We start from the raw sequence: 21,333 nt of genomic DNA, 5'->3' as shown, positions 1-21,333 counted from the left end.
ATTGTTGAAATGAATTACTTGCCAATTATGTACCTGTTATGCTTTTGTTGTTGTTTTTACTTGATTTAGTTAAGATTTTCCACTGTGGATCAGGGCCAGTCTTCTCTTAGAGCCTTCACTGTGTCCACCAAGGGACCTAACAATTCCTATATTTCACCTCTTGATTTTCTTAAAATTGAAAGTCCAATACATGTACCCATTATTAGAACTGTAATGATTATTTATACCTTTAGCATAGTTCCTTGTTCATAGTATTAAATTAATTTCAGTAAGTTTGATAATTGTTGTTTTTATTTTACTAAATCTTGTCTAATCATTTTTAGCAAGGCAGCAATGACATGTTTAAGTTTCATTATTCAATGTTCATTTGTAATGCACATTTGATTTGCTAAATAAAAAGTTAACACTTGTTTAAACTTTTTTGACAGCATTGCAATAATCTGTGCTGGAAAACATGAATTATAAATTTAACAGTATTGCAATTTATAAAGTGTAAACTGCTGCAACCACGTTTATATGTGTTTAAACTCTGTAAGTGAACACAAGGACTTTTCTCTTTTTATGTATTTTTTTTTATTTTTCAGAAACATTGATATAGCGATATATATATATATATTTTACACAGTACATATATTTCTTGTATGCAGACGCCAACTTTAATGTACTTCCATGCAATTAATGACAGTACTCCACTTGCCACTCTGGATTCAACTGTACATCGTATAATACAGGAACTGAAAGTAGAGGAAGATAGGGATAAATATCAACACTAATATCTAACAGACAAACTCAATTTTTCACACGATAGAAACTCTCTAGTGAGAGACTGAGACACCTGTTTTTACCTCATTCATAGAGAATGATGCGGAGTCAGAGGCTCCTGATTTTGCCTGTTGGTCCTTAAATATTTCTAAAATAAAAACATGGTCATCTCAATCCAAGAATCATTGTGTAAACCTCTTTTTTAGGGAGTGATATCTCAATTTATAAATTTATATAAATCTCAGGTTTTTAAATGTTGTGTATCGTATATGCACATTTATTTCAGGGACAGAATTGTTTCTAAAACTTCTGATACAATACAAGTATCTGTTTTCATTCAAAATAAGCCATATCTTAGAGATTCTGTGCATACAAAAGCTATCAGTTTGACATTGAGCTATTAGATATCAATTGACTGCTCTGACAGAGAGATATATTCTTCGTGGATAATGCAAGCAATAATAAATTGCTGAAAGTATTCAAACATTAAAACCATTTAACACTCACGGTGCATGAGTGTAAGTTTACAGATGATGATGATGAAGTCCTGTAGGCGGATCTTGTCGTCTCTGTCCGTGTATCGCCTGACTATAGCCATCTCTATTCTCCTATTGACTGGAAAATCTAGAGTAGAAGCTAATAACCAGAGAAAAATTAAACCAGTGTGAACAGTTATATATGCGTTAATGTGGATATCAAGAATCATACAGTAAGATATACAATGTACATTCGAAGTGAACGTAGAGAAACAAACAGTTAGATAAACAAACATTATTTAGAGGTTGATGTTGATGATATGCTTTAATTTAGATGTTGATGCAAATACTTGTACCCAGTGAGCGCAACAGTTTGTCAAATTGAGGTATCTTTATTTCTCCCGCTTTGTCGACATCAAACTGCTGGAAAACAGCCTGCAAATAATGGATTACAATAAAAGTGCATTATCCTAACCCTATCATTGTATGCAATTCGACTGCAAATCTTTTATGGTGTAGTAAATACAGGTAATTTGACTATTACACCTTTTATCAACCGTATGTTTTATGATTTGTTACTGTACTCAGTAATATCTACAACACATACTTTCATTAATTTTATCCTCCAGTGTATTTCTTTTATACCCATTTTATGACTATAATGTGAACTATCTACTTCATAAAATGTACGTACTATGTATTCTTTGATTTCCCGCCACATCTTCAGTGCCTCCCCGTAGTTCATTCCGCCCGATCTATTTCTCTATCGTCTAGTAAAGGTGACAACATGATATTTTCCAACATGTACAATGAATGAACTACCGAGTCAACACTTCTATTGTCATCTTAACGAATAATTGTAACTTCAAAGTGATTAATTTGTTAATTTCAAAAAAGAAAGATTCGAATGCTGCTCACACTAAAAATGTTTATTGAAGATCAACGATTGTGCATTAAATTACGATTTATTTAAGGGTTTCAATAATTCTATGGTCTCACACAACACGGATAATTTAATTTTTATGATTACTTTTCCATTTGGCGCTTCTAATTAATACACGATATGCCATTTACAACATTTACAAAACTACAGGAACATGTGAACAGCTTCAACATATGTGCAGAGACCTTTACTTCTAAATATCTGTACATATATTGACTTTATAAAATGTTCAAGGATACATCCATCATAGTAACCAGACTTCTGCAAGTTTCTGTGCTGAATTTCAATGGCTCGTTAAGCTCTGTAAATAGATGATATTACATGTACATTTATAAGTGAACTTACATCGTTTTTGTTTGTTAATCGTTTGTACATGTGCCGTTGTCCAGTTGACTGTCAAACATATCAATTTCGACACCAAATTCATATAATTGTCTTAAAAAGAGTGTGTTCAAAAGACAAACGCGTCTTTTACTGAACGTTTTTAATGTCCAATTGTTATAAATAAATGGGTTAAATTTCTTTTCTATGAATCATGCATGTCATTCTCACAATGTCAGGGGACCCCTGACGGCCACGAGTGGACTCAGGACCCCTGACATTGTGAGGATTCATCCATGTATAAACATACTATAGTAAAGCTTTTAAGCAACACGAGTTGTTTTAACACTTATCTTTGAATGAATATATCAGAATGTATGATATTAGTATTTTAGAAATAAGAACAGCAATACTGATAAAAGTCATGGGGTGTCAAGGTACCAAATTTGGGGGGAAATGCTTATTATTTATGAGGGCCAAAATGGGAAAACCACTAGTTTACACTAGAAAAGTAAACTTGTATCTGTCATACATTACCAAATTTTAACACATGTGCATTGAATTTAATGGGAAAAGAAGTACCTGTTCTGGATAACTCTGAAATAAATTCCTTGAGTTCTTTCGCTTCCAGCTTTCCATCCTCGCTAGCGAGTTTGAAGAACAACTCACGAAATGCGTTTCTTGGTTGGGATATTTCCATCTTTGTCCACGTAGAAGTAAAGAAAAGGTAATAAATAGTTTTGTCTTCTGGGGGAACAAGTAATCGTAGTCTTAAAATACTTTGCGTGAAAATCTTTTTGAATTGAAATGGAGGGAATTATTTAACACTGTACTCACGAGTAGGACTATTTCCGTGCTCTATTTTAGAACAGCTGTAGGCCAGGCCTGGATCCTGTGTCTTGAAAAATCTTGTAGAGGTAAAAAAAACCCAAAAAACTACCAATTGCACTCTATTTCTTTCAAAATATTTTGTGGGAAAATATATCCTTGATTTAAAGCGCTTTCCAATAGTAAATTGACATGCACTTGCAATAAAACATTAATGATCTGTTAAGCTTGATAAATTAGCATTATTTATTCGACCGTCATCAATTCTTCCATTCAGAAAGTTAATATGACAAGATTAATAACATCCTTTTTTATGTGTTCATAAATAGTATTAGAAACAAAAAAGAACTAAAATAGAAAACATTACCATTCAACAACTATTTCATGCCTGTAGTCGACCACATGATAAGTCTGTCAACATAAATCCACATTTTCCTTTAAATTTCAACCGTCTGCTTCGACTTAAAAGCAAAAATTGCGTCAAGGCAGAAAATTTATATGAATGAATCACTGTGATTTACTCGGAGAATGTTACGATGAAATAATGAACGACTTTATTTACAACGATAGTGAGATAAATAATTCGAAGAAAGTGTCTTTAGCTATCAATAAAGACAATAAAAATGTCGCCTGATAAAAACTCATCATCCCTCTGTCTACAAAGAAGGCATACTTACAGTAACTTGTAAAATTGTCATAATGACTAATCAACGACTACTAGGTTTTAGAAATGGTATGCATATTTTAAAAACTGTTCTTAAAAATTTTGATAAAGTTATAAGAGGTGGTGGTCTACTGTCTGATTAGATTCTGTCCGATTTCATGGTTGTCAGTTTGGTAACTAACTTAGAAATCATTTGAAACAACTGATAAATGTACATAATATATTTGAGAATAGGGGTAAGTGTATAAAACATTAAATGTCCATTGCATACGAATGATGACAAATGGTCATTTTTAAGAGGATTTAAAATATTATATTCAACTGGTTATAGCGACAAATTGTTTTTACGAATCAATTACTAGTATATCTTGTTATTACAAACTGTAAACTAAAACAAAATGTTTCGAATGCGTAATTGTCCGAATAGGATCATATCAGTTAGTTAGTGTTGTAGTGGTAAAAAAATGAATACCTTAATCTTAGAAAAACAGTTAATCTACACTAACCAAAATAAGGGATATGAAATGATATGTATGCTATTTTGCTGTATGGCGATTGCGAAGTGGAAAGGTAAAAAAATATTCAACGTGGGAACCGAAGTGGACCAAAAACCCTTGGCTAGCGAAGATGAGATATCCTATAGCCTATGTAAAAAATGTTTTTAACGACTTATAGTAATCTTGTTATATTTAGATAGCTAACATTTTGCATTGAGATACTAGACATTCGTCTCCATTATCATTAAATCTCCTTTCTGATCCTGAATAGAAAATGAGTGGATATTTATAAAGATCATAAAAATTTATTTTCAAAGAGTAGTGGTTATGACCTGAACTACTTTCGTGCAATTACTTTTAGGTCACCTGAGAGACTGAGTCACTCAGATGACCCTATAGCAATTGGTCTTCGTCCATCATCCATGAAGCCCTCTAATTACTAGTAATTGTGAAATTCGTGGGTCAGGGTCCTTAGATAGGACGAATGTGGCCACATAGCAAAAATGTATTGAATAGTATAATATTTTCTTAAGTACTTTCAGTCGCGGGAAATAAACTAAATGCATTGTTATAATGGGCATAGTGTACTGTTGTACTGTCCTTGAATTGTAAGATTCACTGCCCATTGATCAGGGGTTGAGGCATTTTTTTTTTTGGAAGGGGCGGGGGGGGGGGGGGGGGGGGGCGGGTGACAAATATCGCTGCATGTTAAACATGTGATTTTTTTAGGTCACTTAAGTCATTTTAGTAACCTTTTGCTGCCATATTGTAGGAAATTTACTTTGTTATAAAAAATATGTAAATATTATAATACTATAAATGACTGACCATGAAAGCACTGCAAGTCTCGTTTTACCAAAAGTTTACAATTTTTGGCACCTGGAGCTAGGGTATAAATAGTGCGAGGTTCCTCGGACTCTTGCCACCCCTTTCATGGATAAATGTTTTTGAAACATGCATCAAATAATAAAAGGAGGCGGTAACAGCAGAGGAGTCTCAGATTAGGGTTTAGACTCCACAAGGGCTATGGTACCCAGGTGACCATCTAGGCCTTGGGCCTTTTGTTGTAAATTGAAATTTGTCATAATATTTGTACTTATTGAAAAGTTAATTATAAAAATGAATTCTGTAGGTCCTGAATTTATACTCATAAAATAATGGGTTCAATCAATTTACTTTTTGGTATGAACCACTGACATCACTGTTTTTAAGACGGAAGCCGTTACTATTCTTATATTTTGACAGTAACCAATTTTCAAAGTATCCGCAAAACATCAATTTTTTTTTATTAATAAGGAAACACAACAAAAATAGCACAAATTAAAATCTTTTATTATAAAACGTAATACATGTGTATAAAAATATGTAACAAAACAAAAGCATTGACTCTTCAGGTAGATTAGAAAATATTGCAAAAGACATGAGTTCTTTTCCTGTCAACTAGATAAGGGACTTGTGTGATGTAGAGAAATGAGAGAGGTTTGGTGTGAACACATCACGGCGCTGCCGCTTACCAACACACTGCCAGGATTCAGCAGTACATTGTATAGTACAGGAACTGAAAGTAGACAACATCAAACAATATAGGAGTAAAATCAGCAGTAGATTGGTATTGGCCATTCTGTATGGAGAGTAAAGTTTGTAAGGACAAGATTAAAAGCAACACTTTTTTCTGATATTTTTCAGGATCCAGACACATGTACTTACCTCGTTCATGGAAAATGTTGCTGAGTCTGGCATCCCAGTTTTTACCTGTTGATCTTTAAAGATTTCTAAAATTTAGAAATAAAATATAGTTAAAATTAATAAAAAATAATAGTTATACAGACATGCTTTTGTTTGCCCTTGGGAAGTGCAGTGAGACAATCAGCTTGACAAGAAACTGTGATTGCATGAATTGCTAACTTCTTCTGCCTGAACAAATTCAAGTAAAAGTGGGTTTTGGGTGTGTACGCGTAGTAGAGAGAAAAGTGGGCGTACTTACGGAACATGAGCGTTAGTTTACAGATGACGATGATAAAGTCTGTGAGGCGGATCTTGTTGTTTCGGTCCGCGTATCTTCTGACGATAGCTGTCTGTACCATTCTATTGACAGGAAAACCTGAAACGCAGCAAAACTAAATCAGTTTCATGTTGTTTTTTCCTCGAACAAAATCGTTAAAAAATCAACATTTTTATCATTTAGCAAATCTCTCTCTCTCTCTCACCTAGTGTACTGAAGAGTTTGTCCAGTTCATATGTATCTACTGTGCCCGATCCGTCCAAATCGAACTGCTGGAAAACGGCCTGGATTAAGAAAACACATAAATATATTGTCAAGACCCGATACTGGTATTAATTAATAAAAAACACTTTCAATAAAAAGACTCATATTTAACCTTCATAATTCGCGAGCACAAGGGATATAATTGTATGCAATACATGTACATGACGTAATGATTTTTAAAGTTTTTCGTTTATGATAATTGTATGCTGTTGTCTGTAGTGGTAATTTTACATATATAACTTTATTCCCCTGCTAAAAAATTAACTCTAATTCTGAGAACCAAGTTTTAAAGAATTGAGGAACTTGACAAGGATATGGTACCTTTCCACTTAGAATCGTTCTCCAGGCGTTATAGGTGTCCGCTATCGAAATTCTACCCGTCCTAGAGGACTTATTGGAGTTACAGAAGCAATGTTCAAAGTACACATCAAAATAGACATGTCCAGTTTTAGTTGCACATAATAACATTGATAGTTTATTCTATTTTCTGTTTCATCTACGAATGGAAAATCAATACGATCCAAGCAGGCTGGGATATTATTTACTCTGGATACACAGGGGATACACTAAACTACCGCGTTTAGATGCAGTAGCGATAAATTACATGCACACTCATGTCATGTTACAAACATATATATGTATAATTATATGTTTTGTTAGTACAAGCTTTGGAAAGAGTATGCATGATTTTTATTTCCTTAATCTGTCTCTGCTCCCAACTCTTTCATCGTCGTTTGTGAAATGTAACAGTCTTAATATATTTCCTTCTGTTCCTTGCAATTGCGATCGTTACTATTTCGGGCAATTTGTTCGAATGGGTCTTTTGTCTTGTCACGTGATCATGTAGTAACCCACTACTCATTAATTGCTTGCTCCCCCATGCGAAGCCTGTTATTTACTTAGTTGTCTTAATAGATCCCTTGGCGGACATGTATTCTTATATATATGCACTATATTTGGGTTGATAATTTATCTTGTCAAACGGTTCTCCCCCTTTCTTTATATCAAATAATAAATCTTGAATATTTTTTTGCGAACAGAGGCATTAAAACACTTTAATTGTGCCATCGAGATGTGTCGTTTCTTGTACATCCAAGTGGAGGGATAATCCCAGTAAGTGTGACTAAATACCTACTCGATAAGCTTTCACCTCCTTCCACATCTTGCTGGCTTCTTCATGGTCCACCGCCCCTGATTTGTTTCTCTAATGTCGGTTAAGCAACGACAACACAAAGTAACATGCCTCTATATCTACGTTAGATGCAACACGATGTAAACAATTTACTCAAATTTACAAGATGCTTCACCGGCTCTACATCTGGGATCCATTACAGAGCATGCGGAATGCACCCTATCTATCAGATAATGCCTTTAATCACAAAAATTAAAAAGGATACATCCATCATTGTGATTAAACTTCTGCAAGTTTCTGTGCTGAATTTCAAGGGCTCGTTTAGTTCTAGGAAAAAAAATAAAATTTTATAAATAACTGATCTCATTAATCTGTTTAGAGATAAAACCGAAAGTGTAAGTTTGTTGAAAGACATGCTCTGTACCTGTTGTTGATAGTTGTAAAACAAATTCCTTGAGTTCTTTCGCTTTCAGCTTTCCGTCCTCTCCGGCGTGTTTTAGGAATAACTCACGAAAGGGGTCCCTCCCTGACGGGGGTTTGACTTCTGGCTGAAAGAAGTTTCAGGAAATGGATTACTTTCTAGAATATAACCACATGTACCCAGAAATATAAATCATACACATCAACTGTGTTTGAAGGTATTCTTTTTTATTGAGTTAAAAATAGTAATCACTTCTTCAACACTACAATCATTTAAACAAGTTGATTGGGCAAATAGAGAACCAAATAATTTTTCATTTTAGTGTGAAAAGCCTGAACAGGTGCAAGGTGCGTGATTGACAAAAATAAACTACATTGGAGAAAAAATCATCTAAATAGCGATGCAAAAGAGGCATTATTACCTTAACTTCACCGACGTTGCTTTCATCCAAAACACTGCAAAGCAAAACAAATTATGTTAGTATTAAGTGCAGACATTCAATGGCTTTAAATAAGTTGTAATAAAAGGCGTTAAGTTCTTACAGGATATAATGAGGTCTGTTTGACTCTGACTAATGATATGAACACTGTATTCTTACAGACTACTAATGATTTTTTCTGTGTAGATCCTGAGCATGAACTCGGCCTCCTCGTGAGGCCTGAATGTGCTGGGAATGATGACGTAAGTCCCGGGGGTGAGGTCGAACCGTCGGGTGACCTCCCTGTTATACTGATACACCCCGGACCGCTTCTTCAGAATGAGGGCGTTTCTGGGGGCCGACTCTCCGTCCAAGGGCTTATTCTGGGGGTACTTCAACTGTAGTATTAATAAGAACTCATATGATATATAGTGCTAGACAATCAATCAATCAACTGAACGGTCAATCACGTTTTAAACAAAGCAAGAACATTTATAAAATAAAACATTTATTAAATGATAAATAAAAGTTTTATTTCAAGGGAAGTTAAAATCAGTAGCTTATTATTTCATTTGAAAATGAATGATATCATAAAACAGATATGTGGAAACCCAAATTATGATCAAAATTAATCAACCGAGTCCATTTTATTACTAAAAGAGTATTAGCTGCAAGTATATTCCCCTCAGAAAATAAGTACATACATGTACAAGTAATTACTGTTATAGTGCACTGATTGTCTCATCTCTGGCAGCTGATAGTGTGTTACTTTAGGTTTTGATAAATAAAGATATGTGAAATAATAAACTTAACAAGAAACAACAACAACAACAACAAAACAAACAAAACTTAGACATATAATAGTGAATCCTTGGACCTTGTACACGTCGAACCCGATGGCTATCTGCGACTTGTTGTTCTGTTCTTTCTCTATCAGGCTGATGATGACGGTACACGTCGGTTTGTTGTCGGCATCATCAACGTCACGTAACGTCACCGAGAACTGCGGGTTCTTCCAGTATAGGTCTGTATATATACAAAGGTGATAAATGAACATATATATGGCCAGCCTATCTAATAGAATCCAACAATCATTGGTCACTTAATTATTTATCTAAATCACCTTGGTACGGGGCGTTCCCGCAACCCCCCGCCGTGACGCCCTTAATCCATTGGTCATGGTACACCGTCACGTTCCACTGACGTTTTCTCTGCAAGAAAATTATATGTTGTTTTTTTTAAATCACCAATCTTTGTAAACGCGAGTAAATAATATTTTTCTCTGAGTGCAATAGGTGGCCTTGATTTTTTTTAAAGCCATTTAATAGGACCATGAAGCATTTTATCATTTGGGGATGCATGTTCTATCCCACATATTATAATTTCTATCGCGATGCTCATCTGCTTGAAAATTAAATGGCAATTTGTTCGGTGCTGAGGGCAGTGAGCGCCGGGGTATCGTCAGAGCCCCTGTTGCATGTATCTAATGTTGTTGTGAGGTTTTACCTGTAATTCACAGTCTAGATCGCTGATAACATTTTTCTCTGACAGCATTCCTCAATCACTACACTCCGACCCTTTGACAATTTGTCTTACAACGCTATCCGATTTCCTCGGCTATTTAACGGCGTTTAGAAGCCATCCACTAACAAAGCAAAGCCACCCATATCACCCTCTTACTTTATTTCGGTTCACAAAGCGAAATCAATAGATAGCTTAATTGAAATCCCAGATGTCTTGAAACAAAATTAAACCAATCTCTTGAGATTTGCCCTGGTTCTCATCAGTGTCGGTGATCATTAATTCATTACCGAACCATTGTTCATACATATAGTATTTGGATTCAGGAACTTTACTTGTTGTATATACATCGAACAGTTTCTCACCTCTTCCAGTGCAACCCCCTGTGTGATTGCGTCTGGCTGAAGGTGAATAAGTTGTATTTCTTCGAAATTTACCAAAACATCGTCAATTGGTATCCTATAAAAACGTAAAAACCGTAAAAAAACCTAACACAGGTTAAAGACGTTTAACCTTGTCCACATATCTTGATTTTGATTTACAGATGTTATCCAAGGAGATATTTTAAGAAACATGGTATATCCAGAACAAAAGTGAAATAATACATTACACAGCAGAAACATTTACCAAAATTCGCCTTCATCTTGTACTACGATTCCCAGTCTCTGTCTGGCGTCTTGTGACAAGTTCCGAAGTTGGTAAGAGCTGCAATGAATATTCGAATCATGAAATTAAAAAAATAAGGTAAATACCTGTATATCTATAGATAAGATTATCGAAAAGAGACAGACAGACAGACAGACAGACAGACGGACGTACTTGTCTGACCAGTCACCGTTCCACTCACTCCGCCCCCACGGATTCCTCAGTCTGCACAGGCGGACATTGGAGCCTTGGTATGGAATCTTAAGGGAAAAAACACCAGTAAACGTAATTTAACTTATTTATTACTTATGTTTATATGATTTTCTTTTAATGATGTCTGGATAAAACAACCTATTCTTGCCACATGCTACCTAAAGCAGCAATCAAGACATTATATGCTTAATATAGTGGTATACATGTATGTAAATACATTTTTTCCATTTCTTATATAAAAAGTTTAATAGGATGCAATTGATATGGTTGATTTTTAGGAAGTCATTGAGGGTTCTACTTACCACAGCGAGAGCTGTGATGCTGTAGGCGTGGCCCATGTATAGACCGTTAGGCCGACGCACTTCTCGAGACGAAACCGCCACATTAGGAGGTAACTATATAAAAAACAATTAAAATCTACATGATGGGAATAACTAATAGAATTAACGAAAATATCTCAGTAAGGGTCCATGGTAACATACAGAGATACTACAGCCCAGGAAACTGTTCATCTTCCAGGAGCGCCACAGGATCTCGTAGATGTCCACCGGGATCTGGGCTTTGTCCTTGATGTCGATGGTTTCTGAGATGCCCCCAGTCAGGTCAACCACGCTGTCCTGTAGTTTCCCGCCATCCACCCCCTCGTAGCAACCCCGCAACCTGAGGCCAAAGAAGGGGTAATATTGATAGTTTTTTTTATTAAATAAAATATGAACTGTTTTTACAATTAAGAATATATAATTCTTTTGATGAGCGAAATATGTTTAAAACACACTAGAACCACTTTGCTAACGTTTATACGGCATTCTCATTTCAAATGCTCACAAGCATATTCACAATAAATGTAAAATTGCACTATTTGTTTACTAATTAACCTTGTATTATCACTATGGCGTTTATATTCTGGGCTTTAAAAAGATAAATAATTTTTATGATATAAAATTTTTGCTATTGAATAAGTCTAGCTCGAGTTCGCATATTAATACAATGTTCAACCTTTTGTACAGGTACAGTAGAGGTATGCTTGTATTGCGTGTACAGTAGTTACAAGTTACATGAAGTATTTAGCCTTTTGAACATGTGTGACATTGATTTGGTCATGGTGCGAACTAGTATGTCTTTTAAACAGCCCACATGACTGCTTATTTTGCTTACTCTGTTTTCTAGTTATTTTGTGCAACCGTGTAAATGTAAGCCAGAAGTTACGTATACCAAGTATACATTGAATATGGTTTCTTTGAATACACCTGACAATAATAAACATTCTAACTTTGCGTAAGAATTTCAAACAGTTTCAACACTAAAATTACGTACGTCTTTTACATGTGTTTGTAACTGATCATGCTAACTACACGTTATAGTTTTGCCTTAATCATTGAACATATGCGTGAGTTGTTTTTTTTTAAAAGCTTTTTCACCGATGCATGATACTCACATTGAGTACACTTTTTGTAAGTTAAATCACTGATTGCTCTTACTTTGCGTACGCCTTTTGTAAGTTAAATCACTAATTGTTCTTACTTTGCGTACGCCTTTTCCAGCAGGGCTGCCCAGAATTCGTTAGGTTCCTCCCGGTTGCTTGCATAGACTAGTCGGTATCCGTCCGTCGGCAGGAAGTCGTCTACGATGACCTCCACCCACCGGCCGTACCACCAGAAGTTAAAGTGGAATATACCTGTGTACATCCCACACAAATTACAGAGGTTAAAGTGGAATACACCAATGTACATCACACATGAATAACAGAGGTTAAAGTTAGACACAAAATTAGAGAAGTTAAAATGAAAGATTCTCGTGTACATAACACACAAATTGAACGCTTTCGCATTTGTGAAATACCATCAAGAAAAGTAGAAAATTTGTAAAACATTTTGTCCGGATTTTTAAAAAATCAATTCATGATATTTTACAATTTCCAATATATTTGATTTTTAATAAAACTAATATTACTCAAATATCTAATTATATTTTAAATATATACATTTTTTTGGTTTATGGTGGATATTGGACAATGTTGCATATTATTATAAATACATGTACCTAAATATAGATTTTACACCGAGGTGATACACCTGAATTACACCTTAGAGTGGACTTACACAATGTGCGTTCTGGGATATATATCAGGGTTTTAAATTACAAACCACATATAAAACACTTTTGAAAGGGTATATACATAACCATAAATGTAAGGCCTTGACAAGGTTCATAAATGTAATAATAAATTTGACTTGCACTTGAAATCATAGATGTTTGTTGAATGCAACAAATATCTTGGAAGACATTAATCATTTCATTTTCCAAGTAACTACGTTTCGAAAATTGTAAAACTCGATTGATCACTTTTCCAGCCTAATTTATAAACGACCCCGACAATGAGTCCACTGACTCGGTTTGATGAATGTTGTATCGTAATTTTACACCAGCTATATTACGAATTACAAATATTATTTACAACAATCAATAAATCTTCTCTGGGTTTATTAGTTCTCATTATCATTGTTTTATCATCAGTAATTCCAATTATACATCACTTAATGAGGTCATTTCAAATATACGCGTTGAATTTAGAGAACGCCAAGAAAATCACTTATCTACTTTGACCCCCCCCCCCCCCCCCCCCACACACACACACACCTCAACAAAATATTTTTTTAAAGAGAAAAAAGAGAATACGTGTAAAAAGAATAGGTGAGGTGAATAAATGGAATGTTATTTCTTACTTGAACTTCACTAAGTGTTTGAGCATATGTGTTATTTCAGCGTACAGAGCCATTAATTAAAGTATCAGTTTCTTCTACATTTTTATAAAATGTGTTAGAATGGAAGGTGAATAGATTCTCTGGCATTTCATCTACACATCTATTCTATTAATTTGAGAAAGGCACAAAATCAAAAAGTGGTCATTTCCTTTTGAGAACTGCATTTAATTACATACTAGTATATAGTACACGAAGAAATTGGTATAGAGCGGCAGTGTTGAGGAAGTAGTTATAACTGAAGATGTTGAGTGTGTCTGCCAGCGCGTCCTGTTTCTCGTGCATTTCAGAGACAGAAACTATCAAGACACACTGACACACACAGGAGAAGGATGTCCACAGGAGTTCGGTGAACTCTCATGCGGACGTTACAGCCTCAGTCGTATGCACGACTCTTGTTGTCTTGTCGTAAGGCATTAATAAAGACACTTGCGCTACGACAGATTAACTTACACATTACCTGCATAGTTTCTGTCAAAGTTTTGGTCTTGGGGCACCACCCGCTCCAGGAGTTTCTTGTTGGTGGCCACTAGAGCGGCTCCAGCGATGAACCAACAGTTGCCTGAAATCAAATAGAGAGAACAGAGTTGCTGGTCAACTGGCTAAAGCAACAGGTGCGTGAAGCGAGGCAGAAGCATCTGTTTTATTTACTGTCGAGAGGGGGCGTGCACTGGCGTGATTTACTTAATATTTCATGTACATACATATACATTGGTTTGTAGTTTACACATTAAACCTGTTAGTCGACGGGACTCGCAAAGCTTGACAAAATATACATCTATGAACATTATTATGGAAATACTGCTTAAGAGAGGGCATTCCTCGACATGATTGAAAAGCTTCAAAGACTCCATACCTTTAAAATGATGCATTAATTATTTTTAAAATATTCTCTATGCATTACCTAAGTATCCTTGATCAAGGTCGAACCTGGTGGCATTTCGAACGATAAATTTGGGGTTCCTGGACAGTTCCTGTAAATAATTAGATCAACTTGTAAATATGCTCATAAATGAGTGTTATGCAGTTATGTAGAATGCAGTACACATTAAGTAGAGGGAGGCTCTACGCAAGATTAAAATTACGTTCGTACAAAGTACAGTGCGTGAAGGATATTTTGTACAACTGTTTTTGTTGAAATTGAATTAACTCGAAAGGTTTACCTTGATGGCTATTAATTCAGAAAGCTTTCACGTACATTCACGAATGTAAATAAACATGGATAATAAAGATTGGACGAAATATTCGGCGATTCCGCGAGTCAAATTAACGTTGTAATAACATCGAAACACAGGTGAATGTTTACAATTTGGTTGTAGATTTAGGGAGGTAGGTAATTATGAACTCCGTGCAGGAGGTTAGAGTATTCAGGCAGCTGTTGTGTGTTAAACAGGTAAAACCAATCTGAATTGTTATTGACTTAAACACTGAAATACGCTTAGCTTTTAAGCTGTGTATATCTTGCACTTTTAATTCATCCCAGCGAGTCGAATTACAAAAATACATACATACAGAATTTCTTCCCTAGTTCTAAGTTTTTCAATGCGTACGTTACAAAAGACGGATTTAAATGAAATAGTAGCTAGGAAGTCTTTCGGACTTGTTCTAAACTTACTGTCGGGCGTTTCCATACGATGTTCCGGATTCCGGGGGGCGGGGTCCGATTAAAGGTGAGGGAGCTGTTATCCGGAGGAAAGTCCGGGTCCACATAGAGGGAGTTAGTCCGGAGCAGTTCTTGTCGTAGAGTGAGATAATCCTGCTGTCTGCCCGACATAGTAACTGTGATCCACTCAGATCCTTGTTCTAAGGAAGCCCACTCTTACACGGCAGCTTGTCAAACGCGATGTAGTATGCTTTAGTGAACACACCGGCATTTGTACGTTCGGTGTTTTGGGAGTCCGGCGCAATTTATCGGAAATTTCTTTACACAGGAAGTACTCAGTCAAGGACACGAACCCCAAACCTGGCATCAAACGATCGAAGCAGGCGTTTTAAAAATCCTTCTACAGATATTGTCATAATCCCCCACATGCCGCCGTGTATTTACTTTCTGTTTAATACCTGCTACATGTCGAAATGCCCGTCTTGGTAGGGAATATAAAAAACGGATTAAAATTCGTCATCTGAAATCTAGAAAGTCGATCGCTATTATAAACACTATCAACATCGCGAGTTTTGGCGTAAAATGGGATCTGAGTGTTGGAAAAGTTTTATGACTAGTCTTGAGAGCGAATGAACAGAGGGGGCTGAAAAACTTTCTCTTAGCAACAATGTGCTACAGTTTCAAACGTATCTCGGGATCTAATCAGTTGACGGTTGCTGTACGGGGCGTTGCTTGCTTTGTAGTTTTTAATCATTTAGTGGCAATTTCGCTTACAATTGGAATAATGACTTCTGTGGAATCATTATAGAATTCTCGATGGCAAATTTTGTGAATTTCATTACCCTCCCTGAACAAAATATGAAAGTTTTTTCGAATAGAAGTATGAGGTGCCGAATTATTATTTTTTAGGTATTTATTTTATGGAAAAAGAAATTTTGATATCAATAATTTGAATAGTTGGTATCAAAAATATTTCTTGATATTAAAAAAATCATGATATAAAAAAGATTAATATCAAAAAATCATTTTGAAAATGAATGTTATTTTAATCCAGGATTGGAATTGCTGATATTCAAAACTATTTTCTGACATCAAAATATAAAAAAAAATGATTTAAAAATGAATTTCTGATCTAAGAAAATATCACATACATTATAATACAGAGTTCTATTTACAAGTGACTCTACAATGTAATAGTATGGTATATATTTAATACAGCTGCTGTTGCCGACTGTTACAACCAACACTGGCGGTGTCCCACAATTGCTAACTACTCTCGCCGACCCATTAAGGAGCAAGGTCATTGCTAGTTTCTCTGGAGGTAAATGTGAGTACAACGATAAACCGGGTTCACTACAGAAATCGTCGTACAGCAAATCGACCACCATACTACATGCACATACTTCAAGCTATAAATTTTATTCCAATCACAGCTGTATATAAATAAGAGATACATGGGCCTCATCGCTCACCTTAGCACCAATGTTTAACATTGACCAAAGTGTATTGCTCCTACAGCTTAACAATTTTAATAAAACACTTGGTCTTAATAAACTTTTTTCAGATAAAGTTTTAAAAACACTGTAATATCAAAAATGAATATTTTTACACGCTTGCTTCCTGATAAGTTTAAGTAAAATCTTTTGAAAAATCTTTATAACATGCATAAACTTGATTACATATTACTTGTAGATGGCAATTTCTTTGGCTCTGAAAAATATTCAAATTAAATTAGAAGGCCCCATTGAAGCTAGATGCAGGTCTGTAGCCCCCAGTCTGAAAAAAATTCGGATGGACGACCTGGGAGCTACAGTGCCTCCATATTAAAAAAAACTTACGGCGCACAAAAGATTGCTAGTTATGGACTGATTAATCTCATTTCCGAACACATTAATTCTGTACAAATATTTGATTCCAAAAAATTCTTCGGACAATTTTCTACAGATATCGTCACTTCACTTGCCTCTGATATTCTTTTAAACACCATCACCAGCCCTGTAGGTCTCACAACACTATTTTCAAAACATGGCTGAGGGAAAATAATTCCCGAATTCCCCTTCGTTTTTATGAGTTTTCCGCCAGCGACAGGGACTGTACTTTTTTATGAGATGAAAAACAACGTGTTAAATCTCTGATTTTCCCACCTTAGTAAGAAATACGAGGTCCCTTGAATTTTGATGCCAGTTGTTTCGGCAGGGGGTGAAAGGGCTCGGACATGATTTTCAAGCACATGTGTAACTTTGATGTAAACAAACTCTCGTGCCTTTGTGGATGGCTGTGTGTTTTTTTGCTACTAAATTGGTTAGGAACAATTGTTTTAAAAGTTGTAAAGAGGAATTTTCCCAGAAGTTTGTTTTAAACTCGCTACCCGTATCTAAAGTTGCGTAATTTTGGTAAGAATATATAGTAAAAATTAATAGTGGTGTGCAACCTGAAAAGTCAAGTGGTGCAGTTTGTTTACATGTAAAAATGGCGAATCTCAATCTCAACGTGAATTAATATACTTTATTTTCCGAGGTCGGTTAGCATGTTTCAGAGAAAGTCTAAGGCAAGAAAAGTAACAACATCAGTTGTAAATTGTCTGAAGAATTTAATGGTACTAATTGTTTTCACAGAATTTGTGTGAAAATAAGGTTAATCAGTCCAAAACTAGTGCATTTTTTGTGCGCCGTAAATCGCAGTTCTTCTTACTATGGGAGGCACTGTAGCTCGCAGGTCGTCCATCCGCATTTTTTCAGACCGGGAGCTACAGACCTGCAGCTACATTGAAGCCTCATTTTGCCCTCGATGTTTATATAGAATAAAAATTATAGTAAAAGTTTTTCATAATATCTTGTTTCTGTATAAAATTCACAAACTGCAGTCTTTATATTTTCTTTTTTGCTGGGTTTGTGGAATGAATATAGTTGTTAATTCGGTATACTATATAGCACCAGATGTTTGCCTTCTATACGTAAACTACACAAGTTAGTCTCTCCGTCTAATATCAAAAAAATTTCTTTTGAATAAATAAATCCCTGTTTAAAGTGAGCTAAATTTGACCGTTTTGCCCTTAATATATCTGTACGACGTGGTCATCCCTTCCTTCAATGTGCATTCACTCGAAATCCTGGAGTTGTGACATGAAAAGATATACATTCAAGAAAACTTCTAAGTGTTCACCCTGATAAATAAAATAATTTGAAAATTACGAATTAAAATATTGTGAAATTTTTATCATTTTGTAATTGATATAGCACAGATTAAATAAGAAAACAACAATTGAAATCAATTTAGCATGACAAAACGTCCAAACATTGAATTGGTATTTTTCCGTGCGGGCTTAACAATTTTTCGGGATTAATATAAGTCTTTGGTGATATTTTGAAAAGAAAACCACTTAATAAGGCCAAAATGATCATTGATAAAATAGCTATGCCATTTGAATATTGGTGTCTGATTTCTTTCTACGACACATTGTCTTCATTTTAAATTTATGGTTTATTATTTCCTCGACATTGATTAAAGAAGTAAGGAATCCGGGGGAAACGTTCATTTGGTACAATTTTTTTCTTTCATAAGTGTAACGTCATTTCCATCAGCAACTTTAAACAACTCAAAAGCTCTGAGCAAATTCAATCAAACCGGAAGTGCTTGTGATATTTAGCAAATGTCTAGGTCTGGGGTCACAACCTAAGTTCAAGGTCAATGCATTGTTCTTCTGAAAGGTAAGTGGAAATCAGTCACCCCGTAGACAAGACAAATAAATGTGTTTATATCATATAGTAAATTATTTATACTAGGTGAACAGTTAGAAGTTTTGTTGAGTGTAGATATGAATCAAAGTACTGAAGAACTGACGGGAGTTGATTTTGTCGATGTTTATTTATTTTAAAATCAATGATATGTTATTTTGCATGACAAGTACATGTATACGTAGTTTGTAATTTGAATTACGCTTATTGTTATAATATAAATTTTCGGCTAGAATGTCGAGAAACCTCCATATGAATCATGTTAAATAATAGTTAAAGATAAAATTAAATCAATCAAACTATGTATCAGTGGTAGAAATATTTCTCGAAAATTGTATGGATCCAAGCAATATTGAACTCTAGTCTCGTTCAACCAAACGCACGACTGACACCGTAAATCTCCGACAAGGGTTTACGAAGACAGCCGAGCGTCGAGTTGAACGAGACTTTACATCCGGAACACCTCGGGCCTTTCACAGAAAGGCCCGAAGTGTTCCGGATGCGAGACTATATTGAACTCTGGCGTAGGAATACATACGACTACAAAAAATATTTAAATTGTTCGTACCATTTAAAATCTGACTATTTTTAAAGTATTTGTAAATGAGTTTCCTTGAAAAACAATGCTTTAGCATACATTACATCGAATTCATCAATTATTTTTAAGAACTAAGTCTTGTCAGGAGCAATGATTTGTGCTGAGGTCCAAACACTGTTTCACTTTTGGTTTGTCCGAGTGACTGCATAGGAGAGTTGATTAAAAATCAACTCCCAAAAATAATCACAGTAGCTTCTCTTATTATCATTTCAAAGATTCTATTTGCTTCAAAAGATTTTTTTTCAATTGAATTAAATGTAAAATTAGTACTACCCACCCCCTATCAATTGAGCCTAATTCTGACCAACAGAAATAACAATATGACTTGACTTGAGCATTCTGAATAGAGGTTTTCTACTATATTGATTTGATTTTTACTGTAGTCTTCTTATTCTTCAGAATATCAAAAACAAAATATTCACTCCAGTAAATCGTAAGTGTTGCTCAAGTGAGCCACGCGGTCCAGGAACCTCCTGCCTTGTCCAATATTGAAACGTTTCGCTCATCTAAAATGGTTTTGATTAATACGATAAACGTAATAGTGTCAGTTTAGAAAATAAATCAGCTAGATGTTAAAGCTATACACGCTATAGTTTGCGTCAATTTTGAATAAAGGGGAAACTGTATGTGTTTGATAACGAATAAAAGTTACCTTTATGCTGTTAATTATAATGCTCAATTCGATCACGTAACAAATATATCAAATATTAAACAATAAAAAATATTTATTTTCCTGCCAGGAAAGTAATGCCTCCTCGTGAATATCAATCTATCACGTGATATCGACAGCTAAATTTAGTCTATCATACCACAACTGGTGAAGAGTCAACATCTTCATAATTGTGATAGTTTCACAAAGGAAAGGGTATTTTCAGTAAAGCATACATTTCTCCGATATACGAGTACAAAAAAAAAAGAAAAAAATACAAGCCTGTGAGTAGATATGAATACTTCCTTTAAAAAAATGACGTACACCTGTGTTTTTCCCCTATGTGCTATTTATAGATCCTATAAAGTGTTAATGCAGAAGTAAGGGTATCGTGAATGACAAACGTATTTTACTCATTATACATGTATGTATTTCAAACTAACAACTGTTAAGCATATTAAAAATCAAGTTGGATATTTAATTAGGCAAAAAATAACGACCACCTAGTTCTCCGCGGACATGCGTAATGAGGTCGGTTTCGCTCTTCCTTCATCAATATTCATGAAAAGGTATATTTTCCTAGCAGAAAAATAAACAATTAAAAATCTATATCTTTGTAACGAGATGGAATTCACCATTGTAATTTACAGATTAAGGATAACTTTTATAACTAGACAAACACATGCGGTTTTCACTGTCATTCAAAATTGACGCAAATTATAGCGTGTATAGCTTTAAGCTTTAAATGGTATTATGAAATCAGTTTGAGTAAAGTTAATCCGTCATTTTAAATAAAATTCCTATCTTGTGAATTGTCACAGACACGCAGTTAATCCATAAATAATACTCTTTCCATCAATTAAAAACACCACAAAATGTGAGG

At 34.9% G+C, this 21,333-nt stretch overlaps 2 protein-coding genes across 3 annotated transcripts in view; both read right to left on the bottom strand.

Moving 5' to 3' along the window:
• The window catches only part of LOC128166210 (calpain-9-like), a 31,432-nt gene extending 15,339 nt beyond the window's left edge, over positions 1–16,093 (bottom strand). The window contains exons 1-20 of one of the 2 annotated variants that reach the window (XM_052831217.1): positions 15,482–16,091; positions 14,771–14,840; positions 14,327–14,428; positions 12,629–12,782; positions 11,590–11,767; positions 11,410–11,502; positions 11,069–11,154; positions 10,877–10,954; positions 10,615–10,708; positions 9,852–9,939; positions 9,606–9,754; positions 8,909–9,126; positions 8,732–8,765; positions 8,314–8,437; positions 8,155–8,216; positions 7,893–7,961; positions 6,699–6,777; positions 6,476–6,592; positions 6,199–6,263; positions 5,886–6,049 (exon numbers count right to left, since the gene is read on the bottom strand). In XM_052831217.1, coding sequence (XP_052687177.1) covers positions 6,023–6,049; positions 6,199–6,263; positions 6,476–6,592; positions 6,699–6,777; positions 7,893–7,961; positions 8,155–8,216; positions 8,314–8,437; positions 8,732–8,765; positions 8,909–9,126; positions 9,606–9,754; positions 9,852–9,939; positions 10,615–10,708; positions 10,877–10,954; positions 11,069–11,154; positions 11,410–11,502; positions 11,590–11,767; positions 12,629–12,782; positions 14,327–14,428; positions 14,771–14,840; positions 15,482–15,640 — 2,046 coding nt within the window. In that variant the 5' untranslated portion in view covers positions 15,641–16,091 and the 3' untranslated portion in view covers positions 5,886–6,022. Of the gene's footprint in view, positions 1–5,885; positions 6,050–6,198; positions 6,264–6,475; positions 6,593–6,698; positions 6,778–7,892; positions 7,962–8,154; positions 8,217–8,313; positions 8,438–8,731; positions 8,766–8,908; positions 9,127–9,605; positions 9,755–9,851; positions 9,940–10,614; positions 10,709–10,876; positions 10,955–11,068; positions 11,155–11,409; positions 11,503–11,589; positions 11,768–12,628; positions 12,783–14,326; positions 14,429–14,770; positions 14,841–15,481 lie in introns of those variants that run through there. The other variant, XM_052831218.1, reaches the window with a different exon arrangement.
• LOC128166211 (calpain-1 catalytic subunit-like) lies at positions 665–3,229 on the bottom strand. The gene is made up of 7 exons (XM_052831219.1): positions 3,085–3,229; positions 2,421–2,482; positions 1,933–2,001; positions 1,595–1,673; positions 1,270–1,398; positions 846–910; positions 665–734 (listed from the first exon to the last, which is right to left on the bottom strand). Exons 1-7 carry the CDS (start codon positions 3,200–3,202, stop codon positions 708–710), a joined length of 549 nt encoding a protein of 182 aa, XP_052687179.1. The 5' UTR covers positions 3,203–3,229; the 3' UTR covers positions 665–707.
• Positions 16,094–21,333: the final 5,240 nt, after the last annotated feature.

Source organism: Crassostrea angulata, chromosome 10 (genome assembly GCF_025612915.1).
Source record: "Crassostrea angulata isolate pt1a10 chromosome 10, ASM2561291v2, whole genome shotgun sequence".
Lineage (NCBI taxonomy): Eukaryota > Metazoa > Mollusca > Bivalvia > Ostreida > Ostreidae > Magallana > Magallana angulata.
The sequence above is the reverse complement of the archived record's forward strand: the minus strand, read 5'-3'. Positions and strand labels throughout refer to the sequence as shown.